Below are 19,046 nucleotides of genomic sequence, written 5' to 3'. Positions count from 1 at the left end.
GCCTCTGCCCGCAAGAGTGGAGAGCTGTCGAGTCTCTGAGCTCACTTCCTCTTCCTCCCAGAGTTCTGTTCTGTTTACTCCTCCCATCTACGTTCTAACCTATCAGGGCAAGCAGCTTCTTTATTTAATTAACCAATGGCCTTCCTCCATCAGGAAGTGATGAACTTAAACCTGTCATCTCCCCCGGTTGTTTTTGCTGCCTTTTGCTTGTTTCTAAGTTTGCCACGGTGTGAAACTTGGTTATATTTATTAGCTCAGTCGAAAATATAAAGTGCCCGGCGTGTGCAAAGGACAGTGCAGAGTACAGGGGCAGGAGTCACAGGTGGCCCCACTGAAGGAACCCACCACACACACACACACACACACACGCACACACACATGCACACGCACAGCCCGACTCTGATCCACCAGCTTGCCTCTGTAGTCACATCTTTAGCCAGTCAGTGAACTGGTGATGTGTCCTTCCCTACTGCTGGGCACACATCACAGAAGCAGACAAAAGTGACGTGCGATACAGCTATGGCCGTCCTTGACCAAGAAAAGAGCAAAGAGTCCTAATTCAGATTTGAGTGGAAGCGGAGGAGGCAGCACTGAGGAAGAAACATTAAACAGGCCAGAAGAGAATTCAGGCTGACCTCTGAGCAGAGGACGAGGCCTCCAGGTATGGGGTGAGGTGCCAGAAGCCCTGAACTTTAATGAGGTTATGGAGAAAAGAGAGGTCATGAACTTCGAGATTCTCCCAAGCAGAGTCCAAGGGCCCCAAGCAGCCCTGTGATTGGTCATCCTCTGCTTTGGAAGTGCAGCATACTTAAAGGAAACTGACATCGTGAATGGCGTGTGTGCCACAGGGAAGGACTTTACAGCCTTGGCTCCAGCCCAGAAGGAAGAAGAGAGCAAGGAATACCTGTGGGTGACAGATTGTCCGTGCCAGGGTGCTGACTTCCCAACTATGTGCACGCTATTCAGTACGGTTTCTCTGTCCTGGACATCCCAGAGGTGACCCCCTTAGTGCCCCAAACAGAAAGCCCCAATCTTTTTGGCTTTTGCCCCAGTTCTGATCTGGACAGATTGGCTTCCTAAAGCTTGAAAGCATCCTGAGGATTCCTGGTTAATTTTTAATTATTGGTAGCCCATCGTAGTCCCACCAGCACCTAAATAAAACACAACCTGAAACCCCTTAAGAAAATGTAAAGCCTTGAAGTGCAGCGAGCCGTCTATAAACTTGCAAATGGCATCATTATTTTGCATTTTGTCGCTTGGGGGCCTCATATTCCAAGAGAAGAAGAAAGAACAGCTCTCTGGTAATGCGTTTTTATGGTCTCTTTGCATATTGAGGACGTTCCAGAGAGGCGGTTATAAAATATGATCACACGGCTTTTCTTTTCAACTGTGCGGCGAATGACTACAGAGACAATTTGGGGACTGAAGACACACGTTTATCGTGTCTTTGCATTCGCAAGGTTTGCTTTTTATTAGCTTTCCCTGGCTGCCTCACAAGAAAGGATTAAGTTAAAATTTCAGAATTCTGGACCTGGGCTTTTGTTTAGGGGTCCTTCTGTGTTATCGGTCACCATTCCATGTGCGCCCTGATGCCCCCAACTGCAAACATTCCCTGTGAGATCCATGGGCCCAGAGCTCGGAGCATCCATCAGACTACATTACGGAGGTCGGCAGGATTCTGAGACAGGCAAGAATGGAAATGAAATTAATTTTCCATCAGTATCTGAGTAAACAGACCCTGACCTCACAGCTTGGGAGCTGGGGGATCTTTGATTCACTTCTGCTCTACTGTTCCGTTATGGTGAATGTTTTCCCCTCGGCATCCAGCCTGTACCCCTGCTCCTGCCATGTGCGCCACACCCGTGCTGCTGTGCTCTGTCCTCTGGGCTCTTTGTGGACAGAGTCAGAATCTTTTAGTGGCAGGCATCACATGTCACCCACTGTCAGGTTCACGGCCCTTGTAGCAGTCTAGTGGCAAAGAGAGCTGAATTCTCGGGTTCAACCTGGGTTCTCACTCAGCCTCAGTCACAGTTTCTCTTCGTTCTCTCTCTCCCCCACTTCTTTCTTCCCCCCTCTCCCTCCCCCTCTGGCTGGTTGTGTGTATGCCTAAGGTTCTATAGAATAATAGTAAACATATTACATAAACATAGTCAGTGAAACTTGATGGCTCAGGCTTTGATCTCAGCACTCAGGAGGCAGGGGCAGACTGATCTCTGTGAGTTCAAGGGCAGCCTGAACTGCATAGAGAGTTCTGGGCCAGCCAGGGCTGCAGAGTAAGACCCTGTGTCATAAACACAAACCCACCAACTCTCACTTCAAAGAGAAGAGATCTCATTCTGGAACCAAAATACAAGTGAGTGACCATGGCCCGGGAACACAGACTTAGGTTACCCCAAATTCCGTATTCTCCTATGCTAACATTTTCATGAAGATTTTGCGGTTAAAAACAAAGTTGTAAGCCAAGGAACTTTAAAGACTGTGTTGATGAAAACATCACGACTCGGGTTAAAGTGAGGTGGACGATCACAGCTCTAGGTCTCAGATGCTGTCTGTTGATGTTTTTAACCTTCGGGTTGGTGAATACAGCGTTCCATTTGTACGGTCCTTTTGTGTGTGCTGTTGGTGTGAGGGTCGGCATGCTCACAGGTGTGAGCACTCATGGGTACGAATGCACGCGGAGGCCCAAAGTCGACACCTGGCGTCTTTCTTGAGCATTTTTGGTTTATATTAATGAGGTGGGGTCTCTCAACTGAACCCAAGGCTTGCTGAGCAGTTAGACTAGCTAGCCAGGTGCCCCGGGGATCCTGTCTCTACCCTGTGGCTGGCTACCTTGCCTGCTGGCTTCTTATGTTGGTTCACAGATCCAGACTTCAGTTTTCACAATAGCACATCGCATGCTTTTCCCGCTGAGCCGTGAGAAGGGATTTCTACCTGCTAGCCATAAGAAAGCCAGATCCAACCAGACGTGGGCAATAAATGGCTGCTTAGGGGGCTAAAGATAACCCAAGAGAATTTGGCTATGGACATGTGACCTTCCGGCTCTCTACAATCGTGAGAATTTTAAACTGCAGTTCAATCAGCATAATATGGGATATTTAACAGGGCGCAACACTTCTGCCTGATGACAGGGTCAGCGTGTCTGAAGGATCCAGGCCCCATTCATCCACATCCTAGACTGGATGACCTGACCTTTTGGGGCACGTGCTTCCTCTTCCTCTTGCAGAGTCAGGCAATAGGAAGGAATCTTGGCAGTTGCTTTTCTGCTCTCTGTGACCAAATGCCTAGCAAGAGCTTTTTTTTTTTTTTTTTTTGGCTAGGGTCAATTCTCCTAGGCCCATGGTTTCAGAGGACTGTTGTCCACTATGGTGGGGAGAATGGGGAGACTGGAACAGCTCAGATGCTTGCTCTGTGGTACAGGAACTGGCATTAGGATCATGACATCGCTGCAGCTCAAGACAGAAAAGAAAAGAGCTCTGGCTAACCTGGAAGTGGGCATCACCCTCAAGGCCCAGCCCACAGTGATTGTTTCTGCTTAACTATCACACTCCAAAACAACCTCCCAGAATGGCACCACCAGCTAGGGGCCAAGTGTGCAAACATGTGAGCCTGTGGGGACATTCCACACCCAAACCATAATAAGCTTTAGTGCCCGAGTCTCCCCGAAACTCTAAGATCACAAACACATGGCTCAGAGTGGCAGTGGGACTGTGTTTTTATACTTATACACAGACACGTGCGTAGACTCTCTGACAGACACGTGGGCAACACAGAAACACAGCCATATAAGCAGACACATAGACACACACAGACACAAACACATACAAACAGACACACACACACGACAGGCACAAACACAAACAGATAAATACACAGACGTGCACAAAGATAGACAGACAGGTAGACAAGCTACATAGACACAGAGCAGCACACACAAGCAGACATGCTCACACAAAGTTCAGACGGTTGCTGGCTCGATGAACAAGTCATTCCACTCTTACAGATTTGGCAAATCACAGGAAGTGAGTCTGGAGCCAACTGCTGGTTATGTTTTCATTGAAATCTGCTGCTTTCTGTTCCTCGGGTGAGTAACTGGAGCCCGTGAACATCCTGCGTTTCTCATCATGTTCTGCAGTAAGGCCCTGTCAACACGATGGGAGGATTCCCACCTTCTCCGCTCCCCGTCTCCAATCGCTCTTGTTGCTACACACTGGAAAATATCATTTTTAAAAGCAAACATGACAAGCTTTTGAAAATCTGCCACACATGCACCCTTCCCCCGACCAGATGGATCCCGGCTCTCCCCAGCCTTGGCACCCATCCTTTCCTCTGACGCACTGTGGGTGACATGGCTTGGATGTCTGTCCCTTTACTTTTAGGTTGTCATGTTTCTCTGAATTGGTGGCAAATGTTGATAGAACGCTAACATGTTTTCTGAAACTGGTTGAATGAGTTGCTTTTGATGTGGTGTCTCAATCCGACTCTGCTGATTTTTTATAGATAGAAATCAGAAAAAAACTCAATTTTATGCAGAAAGAGACTAAGGAACTGATCTTTCAAGAGAGAAAACCCAGGAAGGAGAGGAAAGGAAATGGAAGGGAGGGAAGGGGAGGGGAAGGAAGGAAGGAAGAGGAAGGGAGAGGAGGGGACACTACTACCTCTACGTCCACCCTCCTTCCTGAACTCGATTCTCCCTGACTTTTCCCTGTTCTAATGGAGTCTGATGCAGGGAGCCGGACAAGATCGCCATTACAAGATGGCGCCGACATCCTGTCTTGTTGGAAATAAACAACTCCATATTTGGCTAAGCCTTTGAGAGCTGTGTGTCGTCCCCCGCCCCCTTCCCTCATGCACAGTGGATAAGGGTCCTTCGGCCTATCCTGACGCAGTCTGGTGTCAGCTGTTGGTGGCAGCCAATCACAGGGCGACCCGTGTGCCTTAGGGCTCTCAGGCCCCTTTGCTTCACGTTCTCTCTCAACCAAGGGCACTCCATTAAAGCGTGATCTGAGAAGAATCCTCGTGTGGCGGTCATTCTTCCTCGCTGGTCGAGAAGCCCGCCGCAGTCTGACATATCTTTTGCTTTTCTTTGTAATTCTTTACCTTCCCCAGATAAAGATCATTGTCCTTATCTGATTAAAAACATAAAGAGAGGTTTGACATTTATAAGCCTTACTCGAAGAACATTTGCTGTAGCGAGAAAGGATTTCATGTCCGAAGACGTAAAATACAGTGAAGACAAGCAGAAGTGGGAGGAAGGGGACCTGGTGACCTATGGCTGCATTTCATTGTCCCTAAATCTCCAAAAGTTGTCTTGAAAACAGGGGTGCTGACCTGTGTGCTATCACCTGTGGACTGGGCAGAATCCGAGCTGCGAGCAGCCGCCCATCAGGAGACCCGGCACACAGTGCCTTGCACCAGACACCCACCCCAGCCCTGCTGAATGGGGAGAGCTCTTGTGGTTTGTGTGTAAGAAGAGCCTCACAGTGGATTTTGTGTTTCTCTCAGATATTGCCCATCTGATGTGGTTTGAGAGACTCTACGTGTGGCTTCAGTGTTTTGAAAAGTATCTCTTGTACCCGGCCATCGTCCTGAATGCCCTCACCCTTGATGCGTTCTCCATAAGCAACTACAGGAGACTCGGGACCCAGTAAGTGGTTGACAGTTTATTGTCATACTAATGGGGGTTACATTTTCAGAACCAAGTACGTTTGCTCTAAACAGGCAGCAAAAGCCAGTGTCCCGCACCATATAGAGTGGCCTCGTGAAGGGAACCAAGGCCGTTTTTGCACTGAGTAAGCAGTTACTGTGCGGTGCCAGGGACGCCCTGTGGTGGTGCAGAGGATAAACATCGGGGGGTCTGAGCATCTCCCTGCAGAAGAGCAGTTGATGCACCTCAGGTGACAGGAGCTCAGCATGAATCGGAAATCCCGGAGTCTTCACCGCTGCGCTTCAAGCTTCGCAAATTGCTTCGTATCATTTTCGTTTAGCAAGTAGCATGCTTTGGGGAGGGGGGAGGCGATCCTGTCACCGCTCTGCATTTATCAAGAGCGGCCTCATCAAGGTGTCCATGTTCTTGCAAAGCATGAGCCGTGGGAGATTAAATCATTAGTTTCGTAGACGAACAATTCCTTCTGAATTTACAAATGGAACTCCACTTGGTAATTTGCAGGTCTGTCGTTCTAACAGAAGGTGAGAGGCGCTGGCGAGGGTGAGAGGCGCTGGCCAAATACCGTGTTATGGTGGGGGAGGTGAAGAAAAGCAGATCCTAGGAGGGAAGGTTTCTCACGGGTCTGCCTTGGTCAGCTGCTCAGTTGATGCCATGACAGAAAAAATTTAGGGAATTGACTTTTTGTGTTGTCTTTCTTTTGTTTGTTTGTTTTTGAGACAGGGTTTCTCTGTGTAGCTTTGGAGCCTGTTCTAGAACTAGCTCTTGTAGACCAGGCTGGTCTCAAACTCTCAAAGATCTGCCTACGTCTCTCCTCCCAAGTGCCGGGATTAAAGGCGTGTGCCACCACTGCCCAGCCAGGGAATTGGCTTTTAAAGGTGATCAGAAAGCTGTTGGTCTCTAGAGCAGCAAACACGAGAAGCCCTGGAGGTGGGATGTAGAAATGCCAACGGCTTTATTAAATCTCTGCATTTCCCTCTGTGTTTGAAGCATAACGTGGGCTCCTGCCAGGTCATTGATTCAGTTATGCTCTTGCCTAGACAAGGCGCACGGGAGCAGACCCTGGCTGGGGCAGTGCACACGCACTCTCCCATGGCGTCCATGGCCTCACATACACCCTGAAGGTGCTCCGTGACTGCGGAGAACAAGGACCCGTGACCACAGCTTTTGAGGGACAGTGCCCTAGCGTCCTTTCTGCTGTTGTAAGAAAACACTAACCAAAAGCTGCTCAGAGGAGGAGAGGACTCAGAGGCTTACACTTCCAGCTCTGTCACTGAGGGAGGAGTTTTGTTTGCTGTTCTGGTTGTCGCCGTGAACCTGGGAAAGCGGAGCCTGAAAATGAGGCAGACTAAAGTATCACGCAATAGCCAGCTTCATTCAGAGCACCAGACAGTTTATACTCCGAGGGTTAAGGAGAGTCATCGGAGTGAAGGATACAATAGTAAGAACAAGCCCCGTGCCCAGCACTCGGGAGGCAGAGGCGGGCGGATCTCTGTGAGTTTGAGACCAGCCTGGTCTACAGAGCTAGTTCCAGGACAGGCTCCAAAACCACAGAGAAACCCTGTCTCGAAAAACCAAAAAAAAAAAAAAAAGAACAAGCCGCACGTGGCAAAAACACGCTTTTTCCTAGAGTCACGAATGACAACAGCTGAAGCAAACTCACTTGTGTCTCCTAGGAGACACTTTCTAAGGAACAAGTTGGTGTTTTTGAAGAAGCTGAGCTCACAAGACTCTTGTTTTGTTTCTGTGGAATTTCTCGCAAACACTCAGAATTCCCCTTGCACAACTCCATTCTTGAACTGTATTCTACTAGAGCTGAATGCAGAAACCATTGGAGGAACACGGCTTGCGGATTCTCTCCCAGGTTCAGGCTTAGCTAGCTTATTCATACAGCCAGGGGCCACCTGCCTGGTGCCACCTGTGGAGGACCTGGCCCTCCTCCATCCATTAACAATGAAGACAATCCCCTACAGATATCCACAGGCTGAGTTGAACAAGGCTTGAGTTTCTCTTTTCAGATGACTCTAGGCTGTATCGATTGACAAAACTAACCAGGACAGACATAAAATGTCTTCATTGGCAAGGAGGCTATGCCAGGGAGTCAGTTCAGACCAAGTCTCCATTAAAACTTACCCTAAGAACTCTGAACTCTGAATCCAGCGATCTGAGTTCAAATCTCCGTGGGACCTCCATTATATTAGGAAAGAATCTTAAAATGGGCGGCTCCGCCGATGCAAAGAAATCCAATTAGGTCAGATTAAACTGAATTAAAATGCCCATTGTTTTATTAAATACAGCGCTCTCAGGTGGCCGAGCGCATGGCGGGGAGACAGAAAAGTGGGGAGCTGATGCAAACCTGGAACCACCTGTTCCTCCTCTGGGAGCTCACTTAAATACCCTGTGGGAGTGGTCCTGACCCTCCCCCGTGAGGGGTCAGGACCTGACATGCTGGAATTTCAAGTCCAGACCAATGCAATTCCTAGACCAGGGGGCTGGGATGGATGCCAGGGGCTGGGGTTAAGCTCCCAACTTAACACTCATGAGCCTGCATGAGGTGTGTTGCACAGTCAGACCTCAAGGGACCTTAGTGTAACACATTGCATGACGTCACTGACCCATCCTCTTCTACCCACACAGCTGGGACATTTTTTTGATGATCACCGCTGGCATGAAGCTACTGAGGACCGCGTTCTGTAACCCAGTTCACCAGTTTGCTAACTTGGGTTTCACGGTCATCTTTTTCCACTTTGACTACAAAGACATTTCTGAGAGCTTCCTCCTGGATTTCTTCATGGTGTCCATTGTATCCACCAAGGCAAGTTCCTTGCTCGTTTTCTTCATTTTTATTGATGGAAAGGCAGTGTCTCATGTTAACCCTACTCTTCCCATGGAGGTTTAGAGAAATGCCTTCTCGCTAGAATGGAAGAAAGGTCCAGACAGACCAAAGATAGAATCCCATTGATGGCCAGCGTGATGAGCAAAGAGCTTATTGGGGTTATTTACCCAAGCTTGGGAGACACGCAGACAGTTACACCCCCGGAAAACCCCAAATATGGTGTGTCAAATGCACAAGCAGCTATAGCCTTGCAAAGTCCACAGCTCCCACTAAATCTTCTCCTCCTATGTATACCAATACTTGACAAGTCTACATGCAGCTGAGACAGTAAGAAGTGGTAGCTAGAACTTCAAGGGGGGATCTAGTGGCCTCCTCCTTTAGGGGGGGAGGAATTGCTAAGCCTTAGCTTCCTTCAATGAACCCTTTAATCCTGGAATCTCTACTGTACCTGAGGCTGTACCCTCACTAGCAGCCTCTCACAGTCCTGAGTCTTAGCTGCTCTCCTTGACTCCTTTATGACTTCAAAGCCCATACCACATGGGAGATGACTCTTAGATCTTGCCATTTGACTTTTAGCTGGAGATTCATCCCTGACCCTCTCTAGACCACAGCTTCTCTATGCTGACCCTGAGCAAATACTTTCCAGATTTTACCTCAGTAATAACTGGTCTCTTCTTAACCACAACTGATTCTTCGGATTCAGGTGACCAGCATCAATTGTCCCAATAAAGCAAAGGTTTCATTTCATTACTGCTGGTCTCTTGTTAACCACAGCTGATTCTTCAGCCCCAGATAACCAGAAAACATAGATTTTTATTGAAATTATCACATTACTGGCCCTGATAAAGTTGTTGAGAGGCTCTCAGTTTCTCTCTGACACTCACAAGCCAGTCTTCCACTGACTGCATGTCTCTCAGAATTATCTTCCAAGCTCCCACAACACGTCTTTAAGCTATGAGCATTCAGTGTCTTTCCAGACCAAAGCTCCAAAATCATCCATCTTCCTTGTATAAAATAGTCCAAGACACAAAAGCTGCACGATGAGGTCCATCACAGCAAAACCCCATTCCTGGTACCAATTTCTAATCTAGTTTCCCTATTGCTGTGATAAAAACCTGGGGAGAATGGGTTTGCTGCATCTTACCTCTTACAGTCTGTCATCAAAGGAAGCCAAAGGCAGGAACTAAAGCAGATACCACAGAGGACTGCTGCCTGATGACTTTCCCCCGTCTAGGTCTCCCTGCTGGGGGCGACACTGCTCACAGTGAGCTGGACCCTCCTACATCAGTCACGAATCAAGAAAACTCCCTATAGATCTGCCATTCTGATAAAGACAGTTCCTCAGCTGATAGGTAGGTGAAGGTCTGTGTGAAGTTGGCAAAACCTGATCAGAACGGCCTTGTGCCGATACTCTTTCTGTATCTTCCACTCAGATGCTGGTGTTAGAGGTGTGCGCCACCACACTCACTTTGTGTAGTGTTGGGGCTGGAACCCAGAGCTTCACAACACTAGACAACTACACCTCCTGTGGATCCTTTTGATCAAAATACATGTGATTTCAGACAGAACCAAACTAGGAACTTTCCTATTTCTTCTAATTGAAGAAATTTAAGGATTGTCACTTAAAGCAAGCATGGGCACAGGGCTGCAATCCTAGCACTCAGGAGATAGAGGCAGGATTATGAAAATTTTAAGGTCGTCCTTGGCTACATAAAGCTCTCGCAATGCTCTGGGAGCTTTCTGGTCCATCCCGATCTGGAACCACAGTAAGCTGTGTGTGGAGGACACTGGGTGGCTAGGACTGTCTCATTATAAGCAGAGCAAAGATGTCAAAGATCCTTGCATACCATCCCATCGGCCCTGGGACTTTTATAAAAACCATTTTGTCTTGAATAAGTTTTGCAAAAGGATGTGTTTGCATGACCTGAGAAAACCCTGCCATCCCATAGCACACTGAACATGAAATTCTGCAGACCATTAGTTCAACATGGGTGCTTTTGCCACTCAGGAAAGTAAAATTAACGGTGAGGCTGTCTCATGGTGATGCTGCTTTAATAATTGCTACCAAGCCACAATGTGCAGCCTTGTTGTGGAGGACCGCGGTTCATGTTCAAGGTCTCTGCAGCCGTCTCTAAATGGCATTTTCTTGTACTTCATGCATCTGGGTGGACAATCCTGTATTTAAAATGAATTACTTTTTTAAAGAGTTTGGGATTTTAGAAAATAGTTTATTCAAAAAAAAAACCTTTGTTCCGAAATCAGCTACTGGACTGGGAAGGTGGCTCAGTTGGTAAAGCACTTGCCACACCGGCATGAGACTCCAAGTTCAGGTCCCCGGAACCTAGGAATGACGGCATGCTCCTGCAATTGCAGTCATCATCAGGTGGAGAGGAAGAGTCTAGGGCTCACCGACCAGACAGCCTAACCAAGTCAGCTAGCACCAGGTTCACTGAGAGACCCTAGCTCAAAAAAAAAAAGATATTGAACATTTGAGGAAGACACATGACACTTAGCCTCTGGGCACCACACATGTGTGCACATGCACACACAAACCACACACAAAAATCAGGAAAATTGCTATGATTGCCAAGCACTGTCCTGGGGCCATCAGTCCATAGTGTGGTGGACAGCCTAGCCCTGGGACTCTGTGTGGGCCAGGCACCACCCAGAGCACTTGGCTCATTTCACAGCTTTATCGGCCTGTGCCCGTCAGTTTACAGATGAGGAAACTGAGGCAGGAGAATAGTGAGTCGTGGGACGGTCTCCTGACTGCAGATGGGAGAACTAGGTTCAAGGGCAGCCTCTCAAGCTAAGCCTGTATTCTGTGGTGACCCCAGGTAAGCCTGGGACAGGAGGCTCGTGAGTAAGGAGGTCATTGCATGGAAGCTTCCAGAAAGCACATGGAAGCGGTGCCCAGCTAGCCTTTGTGAGTGGGAATGCAAGTGCTGACTGGAGCTTTGAGGAAGAAGGGGGTCAGGCAGGTGGAGTCCACGGAAGCTTCCAGAGCTTCGAAAGGCTCAGGAATATAGGTTGGGGCATGTGCCTGTGTGTGCATGTGCCTATGTGTGTGTGCCTGTGTGTGTGTGCCTATGTGCATGCCTCTGTGTGTGCCTGTGTGTGTGTGCATGTGCCTGTGTGTGTGTGTGCTGTGTGTATCCCCTTATGTAGCTCAGGCTGTCCTTGAACTCTGTCTTTGACCCTCATCCTCTGGAGTCCTGGGGCTGCAGGCATTCCTCAGTGTCTCTGTTGGGAATAAGCTGTGTGGTTCATGATAGGAGCTTGAACCAGGGTGGCAGAAGGGAGGAGCAGAACAGGAAAGGGACCAAAGAGAGTAGAAACCCTGGTGACCTGTGCATAGCTGACAGTGACCTGTGGGGGACCCATGTGGGTAATCTGGGGAGACAGGGCCTGTTGTTTCAAGTAGACACTGAGACCCTGATTTGTTTTGTTTTTACAGATGCAGAAGGGTAGAGTCAGAGCTGGGGTCTGGGCAGAATGCACTCCTGTGGCAGGACATTGTGGTGGGGAATGAGGGTCCAGAGAGATGGTTCTGTAGCTGGAGCTTGCTGTCTAAGCACTAGGTTCTGAGCTGGTTCCCCAGGACAACATAGACAAATTGGGCAGGATGTGTGTGCTTGTAATCCCAGAGTGGGGAAAATTGAGGCATCTCTGGGGCTCAGTGGCCAGACAGCATAGCTCACTTGGTGAGTTCTAGGCCTGTGAAAGGCCTTGTCTCAAAACAGAAACAAAATGGTAAAACAGTACCTGAGAAATGATACTCAAGATTGTCTTCTGGCCTATACACACACACACACACACACACACGTACACACACACGTACACACACATGTACACACACATGCATGCATGCATGCATGTACATACACGCCCACAACATACAAAATGAGCCAGACTGGAGACCTGCCCCACAAGGCCAATGTATAGAAGCATGTGGAGAACAGTTCACATCTTACAGGTCACCCTCCAAGGCCCCGGGCCGCTGGCTCATGTGCTGTGCTTCTATCTTTTTTTCTTAATACATGGTCTCTGTTTCTCCCACTCTCCACATGGCCCTGTCCATTCTTGTTGGAGGACATGGGGACTTGACATGCTTGTGTAGAACACTCCAGCCCATAGTATCAAACCTACACGGTCCTGCACACACAGCCTCTTTCTTGGAGACCCATGAAAAGGTGGTGAAGGAACTAAAAAGAGCTGACGGCCAGGTGCCCCGCTTCTCCAGAGACAGAACACAGCCAAGCTTACCCCACCCCCCACCCCCGAGTCTCCTGTTTGGCATCCTATGATACCCTGGCACCACGCCCTTCATGATATTCATGAGGGAATGGAGACGTGGGGAGACGTAGGGAAGAATGGAGATAGCTGGGACCTGGGCGCAATTAGAGCGAGAAACTGCTGGGTTTGGAATCCTCCAACGTCTGATTACTGCTTTTGCTTCTGCGTAAATACAAACTGCTGTGCCAAGCAAAAAATAATTGTAATAGATTCATTTAATCACAACGCCGCTGTGTTGGACCTGCAAGGGCTTTGTGCTTGCAGATATGCCTGCCCTCCCTGGGGCCGTCTGTCTGACTGCATGGCTGGGCCTGACCTACTTCCTGGCTTCCTGGGAAGGTGTCTGGAGAGCCTCCCAGGACACAGCCACCAGGGGAACACAGAGGAATTCTTCATCACCCAGTCCTTTAGGGGGAAGGGGGTGCATCACTTAAGCAAGTCTTGTTTATGCTTGCAGTTTTCGCCTAGACATGAGCCACGGAAGGACTCTTAACAGTTACACCAAGAGTGACCCACAGTGGGGGGAGGGGGGGCAGGTGGGTTTGCAGTCCTGGGGTGGTCCGTCTGTTGCAGGGAACCTGAGCTTGTCTGGTTGGGTTAATGGTGGGGGAAAGGAAATCCCAACTTAAAGGGAATTCTCTACCCCAGAAGGAGGCCAAGGATGGAAACTGGTTAGAGCATCTTGTCACTGTCACAGAGTCTGGGACAATACAGGTCAGGGAGACTGGGCTTCCTGTGCCTCTAACAGATGGGATATTGGGCTGGTGAGGTGGCTCGGCAGGTAAAGGCGGTTGCTATATGGACCTGATGACCCCAAGTTCAAACTCTGGATCTCATGTTAAAGCAAAAGAGAGAAGAGACGCTACAAAATTGTCCTCTGACCTCCACATACATAACGTGGCATCCATGCCCCCTCCCTGCAGCAAGCAATCACAGACATATACACACAAAAACAATTTAGAGTATCTTTTAAATAATTAGACTGAGCTATGATCATCGCTCTGAGAAAGGCAGACTCTGAGCCAGTGTGTGAATCTGCTGAGATGAGCTGGACAAGCCTCTCTGCTTGACCTGTGGCCTCTGGGGAGCATCCACATCAAACACTGTTTCACACCGCCCGCTGGACAGATGATGCTGGGAGGTGGAAGCCAGCAGTGATCTCATGGACTGTACCCCAAAACCAATGTCCTTTAAATGACCTTGATGTGGCGACCAATCTAACCTTTCTCTCTTCGCTTTCAGCTCGGGGACCTGCTACACAAGCTGCAGTTTGTCCTGGCCTACGTGGCCCCTTGGCAGATGGCCTGGGGTTCTTCCTTTCACGTGTTTGCCCAGCTCTTCGCCATCCCTCATATCCTTTCTGCTTGCTCTCACCTGCCAGAGCGGAGGTTTGCATTTTACAGGCTGGGGCTATCCACTGACCAGGAGTAACAACACTGTAACACCTGCCTGGTTACATTTTAACGTGTGTGTGTGGGGGGGGGTGTCGGGCACTCTGGGTCCCCTCCAGGCCACTTAACCTTAAAAGACACTGGGTCATTCTAGACTCTGCCTGCTCCTCAATGCATGCTCAGCGGTCATTAAAAAAAAAAAAAAAAAACATTTCTTTATTTAAAGGGAGGCATGTTCCATAGCACAACTGTGAAGGTCAGAGAACAATTTGTAGAAATTGATTCACCCCTTCTGACACGTGGGTCCCGGGAACAGAACTCGGGTCATCCAGCTGGAGACAAGTGTCTGTGCGCACCATGTTATGTTATTTTGTTAGCCGAACTCTTACTTTTTTCTGAGGCTCCCATTTCCCGACTCCAGGTATACAGTCAGAGAGTTGGCCTTTTATATGAAAATAACTGATTAAATAATTGGGTTGTCATATGCAAACTCGTACACATCTATTTACCCTTAAATGTTATAGATAAGGTTAATGAATTCGATATTTTCTTTATTATATTGTGACATAATATAGTTATTGTATCTACTTCATCAATACTAAGAAATCTAGAATTAGATACAAGTAAAATTACCCCTAAATGCTTCCAGAGACTACAAAATTAATCATGGTTTTATTTTGTGGTCGCTAGGCAGGACTGGTTTCTGTACATTTTTAATGTGTTTCCATAATGATAATTAGCTTTAAATCGATTTAATTCAGTTCAAAGCAAGTTGGAGATGCCATTTCTAATGATTGCATTGACACAGATAACTAAATTTTATGCCCAATGCAGAGAGACATGAAAGTTGATTTTTAAAAGTCATTCATGGTGACACACACCAGTAATCCTAGCATTCAGGAAGAAGAGGCAGGAGTATTGTCTACAAACTCCAGGTAGGTCAGATCTACATAGTCCAGGCTGGTCAGGTTACATTGCCAGACTTCATCAAAACTACAGCAAAACCAACAAAGAAAACACCAGAATACACTTGAAGAGAGAGGTTTGATGTCAGCCTAAAATTCTGTCCCTCAAGCTTTCCTGTGCCACTGATTCTAGTGATTTAGTATTTTTTGTACCCATGATTGTGGTCACTGCTGTCAGAACCCTGGAAGGAACCTATAAGATGCAGAGGTAGATCCCTGGGTTCTGCACAACTTCAAGGTCAGATTCAGGGGCGGGTCTGTCATGACAACAAATACTCTTACCAAAAGCAACTGAGGGAGGGAAGGGTTTATTTGGCTTAGGTTCCGGGTTCCAGTGGAATTGTCACGGAGGGAAGTCAAGGCGGAAATGCAGCTAGATCATTACACCCGCAGCTAAGGGCGGTGAGAAAGGACCGTATCCTTGCCCGCTGGCTCTCACGTGCTCCCCTTCCTTTACACCGCCCAGCCCATGACGTGGTGTCACCCATATTTGGAGGAGGTCTTCCCACCTCAGTGAATGACCGAGACAGTCCCTCTCAGACATGCCCACGGGACAGCCTGATCTAAACAATTCCTCCATAGTCTCTCTTCCTAGGTGATGCTAGGGTGTGTCAACCCCACAGGAAAACCAACTGGTAGAGGTGGACACAGGAACCACAGTTGTGTTGACACCCTCGGGTGAAGGAACTAAACTCCAGCAAAGCACTCTGGGTGCTGTTTGCTGCCTTGAATGGGGCTGGGAGCTGGGTTCCCATGAAGTTTTTAGGAAGTTATTGGAATTCCTCACAGGAAATTTCTTATTCAACCTGGGGACCGGGACAGAAACATACTTGTAATCATCACGAAGCAATAACATATTCTAGATTTTTAAATTTTTAAAAATTCATTAAAATGTCTTTTAAACCAACTACCACCTCTGGCTCTTAGAATCTTTCTGCCCCTTCTTCCACATAGATTCCGAGGCTTGAGGAGAAGGTGTAGCAAAGACATCCCACTCAAGGCTGTGCACTCCAAATTCTCTCTCTCTGCACATTGTCCAACTGTGTCTGCCTGGTAATTGCCATCTCCTGCAAGGAGAAGCTTCTCTGATGGTGCATGGGAGTCATGCTGATCTATGGGTAGAACAATATGTCACTAGGAGTAGGTTATGGTGCTGTGTTCATTTAGCAGGATAATTCCAGTAGGACCTATGGTCTATTTAGTACCATGTTCTTGGCCACAGTAATAGTATGAGATACAAATTCAATCTCATGGAGTGAGCCTTAAATCCAATTTTTAAAAGCTGTTGGTTAATCCCCTAATACTTGTGCCTCTATTGTAACCATGGGCACAGCCTGTAGAAAGATCGCTATTGTAGCTTGCAGGGCTCATCGCTGGGAGAGTGAAACTGATGATCACTTGTGCACAGCGTGGTATATTCCTGTTCTTAGACCTACGTTGATATTTCTAAATCCTTTCAAGGTGATTTGGCAGAATAAACAAAGAGGGAAAAATGTTTGTGCCGCCCTTTAACTGCAAGCCACTTTGTTTCCCTAAACAGAGTCCTTTAAACAAAGATAGGGGACTTCTTATTTCTGATGTATTTCTGAGGTTTCTCACCTGGAATTTCAAGCATGTTTCTTAAATGAAAATTTTCAATGAAATACAAGTGCATAGTGAGGAACCAGTGTGGCAGTTTAAAGTGGGACGCTCAGATCCCCAGCCTTTCATGACTGGTAGGGCTTCCTGTCAATATCTGTACTCAATAGGTAAGTGTGGGTCCCAGTGATTCCTTGTGGCTTTATGGCTTGGGTGCCTGTCTGTTGGGTTCATGCCCGAACCCGTGTTGATGACTCAGTAAATCCCCAGGGAATCAAATTAGCCAGCATGGCTTAAAGCCAAGTGCTACCATTTGTAGATGCCTTCTCTTATGTCATGGAGATATGAGGGCTAGGAACTCATTCCGTAGAGTGTTCGCCTTGCAAGCAGGAGGACCTGAGTTAGACTCTTAGAACTCAAACTAAGGCTGAATGTGTTGATGGGCGCTTGTAATCTCCATGACAGAGAGGCCGTGGAGGCAGGAAGATTCCTGGAAATCACTAGTCAGTCGACTTAGCAGCCTCCTTGGTGAGCTTCAGGTCAATGGGAGACCCTGTCTCCAAAAATAAAGTGGCTGTGTCTGAGGAAAGCCAGTCAAGAGTGAGCTCTGGCCTTTACATGAAAATGCATCCAAGTACATGTGCGCGCACGTGCACGCACGCGCACACACACACACACACACACACACACACACACACACGAAATGGAGACACTCAAGATGCATATTTGACAACCAGTTTTAGAATATCCCATTCATCTCTTCCCTAAGACTGTCCCTTTCATGACATCACTTATTCCCTTCTGCTAAGACGAGGCCTTCCAACTGCCCTGTGCTGGCTACTGCCTCCAAAACTTCTCCTTCTCCGCAGACCTCCCCCTCCTTGTTCAGTGATGAAGATCAGGACTCTTACCACCCAGTGTCCACATGAGATGAAGGGTAGAGAAGCTGGGTATACATAAGGGTCCAGAGGAAGGTGTCAGACCCCTAAATCTCAGCCTGGATCCCCACTAATTGCCAAGTGTTAATTATCTCATCACCCTGTTAATAAATGTGGGCTCCATCCCACACCGAGAACTGGCTAATTTGCTCTATTTGGGGATTGAGTTAGCTTTCCAGGCAGCAGGGCCCTGTGGATAAATTGCTTTCTCCAGTTCTAGCCTGGTTTTCCCCTTTGCCACCTCCACTGGCTTCTGAGCTTCCTGCCTCTGGGGAGAAGAGCAGACCCTTTGAACATGTGTAGACACTGGGCCCAGCTATCGTCTCCCCATCTCCCCGTAATTAGACGGCCTTCCCTAATTATCACCACTACACGCGCATTGTGAGGAGGGAAACTTAAGCCTCTAACGACTTTCATAGAGTGCTTAATTACTGGTGTTGAGGGTTCCATTTTAATTGTACTTTCCTCTGGTCATCTGCCTTGTGGGCTGACCTTTGGGCCCGTTCTGTTGGAAGGAACTGAAGGAGGCTTTGGCAGACCGCTGCTCTAGGACTCCGGGGCCTGTATTGGTGTTCTTAATCACAGGTCAGCTGACTACGCAATCACTGTCCCATGGAGAGTCTCTTCGTTCATTCCCTTCTCTACCCTACCTCTCCTCCCCTAGAGTGCCCAAGTTTTTCTTTGTGTGTGTGTGTGTGTGTGTGTGTGTGTGTGTGTGTGTTCATATACACACACAGAGAAGCTAGAGGCCAGTGCTGGAGTCTTCATTGGTAGCCTCCTTGTAGCCCAGATTGGCCTCAAATTCTTGCTGTAGCTGGGATGACCTTTAACTTCTGTCCCCCTGCCTAGTGCCGGGATACAGATGAGTGACACCGTGATCTGTGGACATGGCGTTTAAAACTCTGCTAACGACAGCACGTATTCTGCCTTAACCCCACCCTCTCAGACTCGGCCATGCTTTTCTTCCAGACGTTTGCCACCTCGATCTTCTCTACACCCCTGAGCCCTTTCCTGGGGAGCGTCATATTCATCACTTCCTATGTCAGGCCGGTGAAGTTCTGGGAGAGAAGCTATAAGTAAGAACCTGACGTCACCGCTAAGTCTCTGTATGCCATGTGCCCTACTCCCTACCCCTCTGGGTGGTTTTGAATTGTTTACATCCTCTGGAGAGTGGGGCTGATCCAGGCTCCCATGGTTCCCCAGTTCAAAGTGTGAATACGTGGTTTGCTGCTAATGTGATGTGAATCAAGGGTTCTGCTGCTGGTGCAGTGTGAACCAGGGGTCTGCTGTGGTGCAGTGTGAATCAGGGGTCTGCTGTGGTGCAGTGTGAACCAGGGATCTGCTGTGGTGCAGTGTGAATCAGGGGTCTGCTGTGGTGCA

The 19,046-nt window shown here is 48.1% G+C and overlaps 1 protein-coding gene across 2 annotated transcripts in view; it reads left to right on the top strand.

The window, feature by feature from the left end:
• The window catches only part of Pcnx2 (pecanex 2), a 122,441-nt gene that overhangs the window by 73,168 nt on the left and 30,227 nt on the right, over window positions 1–19,046 (top strand). For both annotated transcript variants that reach the window (XM_026789982.1, XM_013345975.2), the window contains 4 exons: window positions 5,503–5,644; window positions 8,300–8,477; window positions 14,037–14,145; window positions 18,613–18,742. In XM_026789982.1, the coding sequence (XP_026645783.1) occupies window positions 5,503–5,644; window positions 8,300–8,477; window positions 14,037–14,145; window positions 18,613–18,742 (559 nt within the window). The remainder of the gene's footprint in view (window positions 1–5,502; window positions 5,645–8,299; window positions 8,478–14,036; window positions 14,146–18,612; window positions 18,743–19,046) is intronic.

This window comes from Microtus ochrogaster, chromosome 4 (genome assembly GCF_000317375.1).
Source record: "Microtus ochrogaster isolate Prairie Vole_2 chromosome 4, MicOch1.0, whole genome shotgun sequence".
Classification (NCBI taxonomy): domain Eukaryota; kingdom Metazoa; phylum Chordata; class Mammalia; order Rodentia; family Cricetidae; genus Microtus; species Microtus ochrogaster.
Note: the sequence above shows the minus strand (reverse complement) of the source record. Positions and strands in the feature narration are given on the sequence as shown.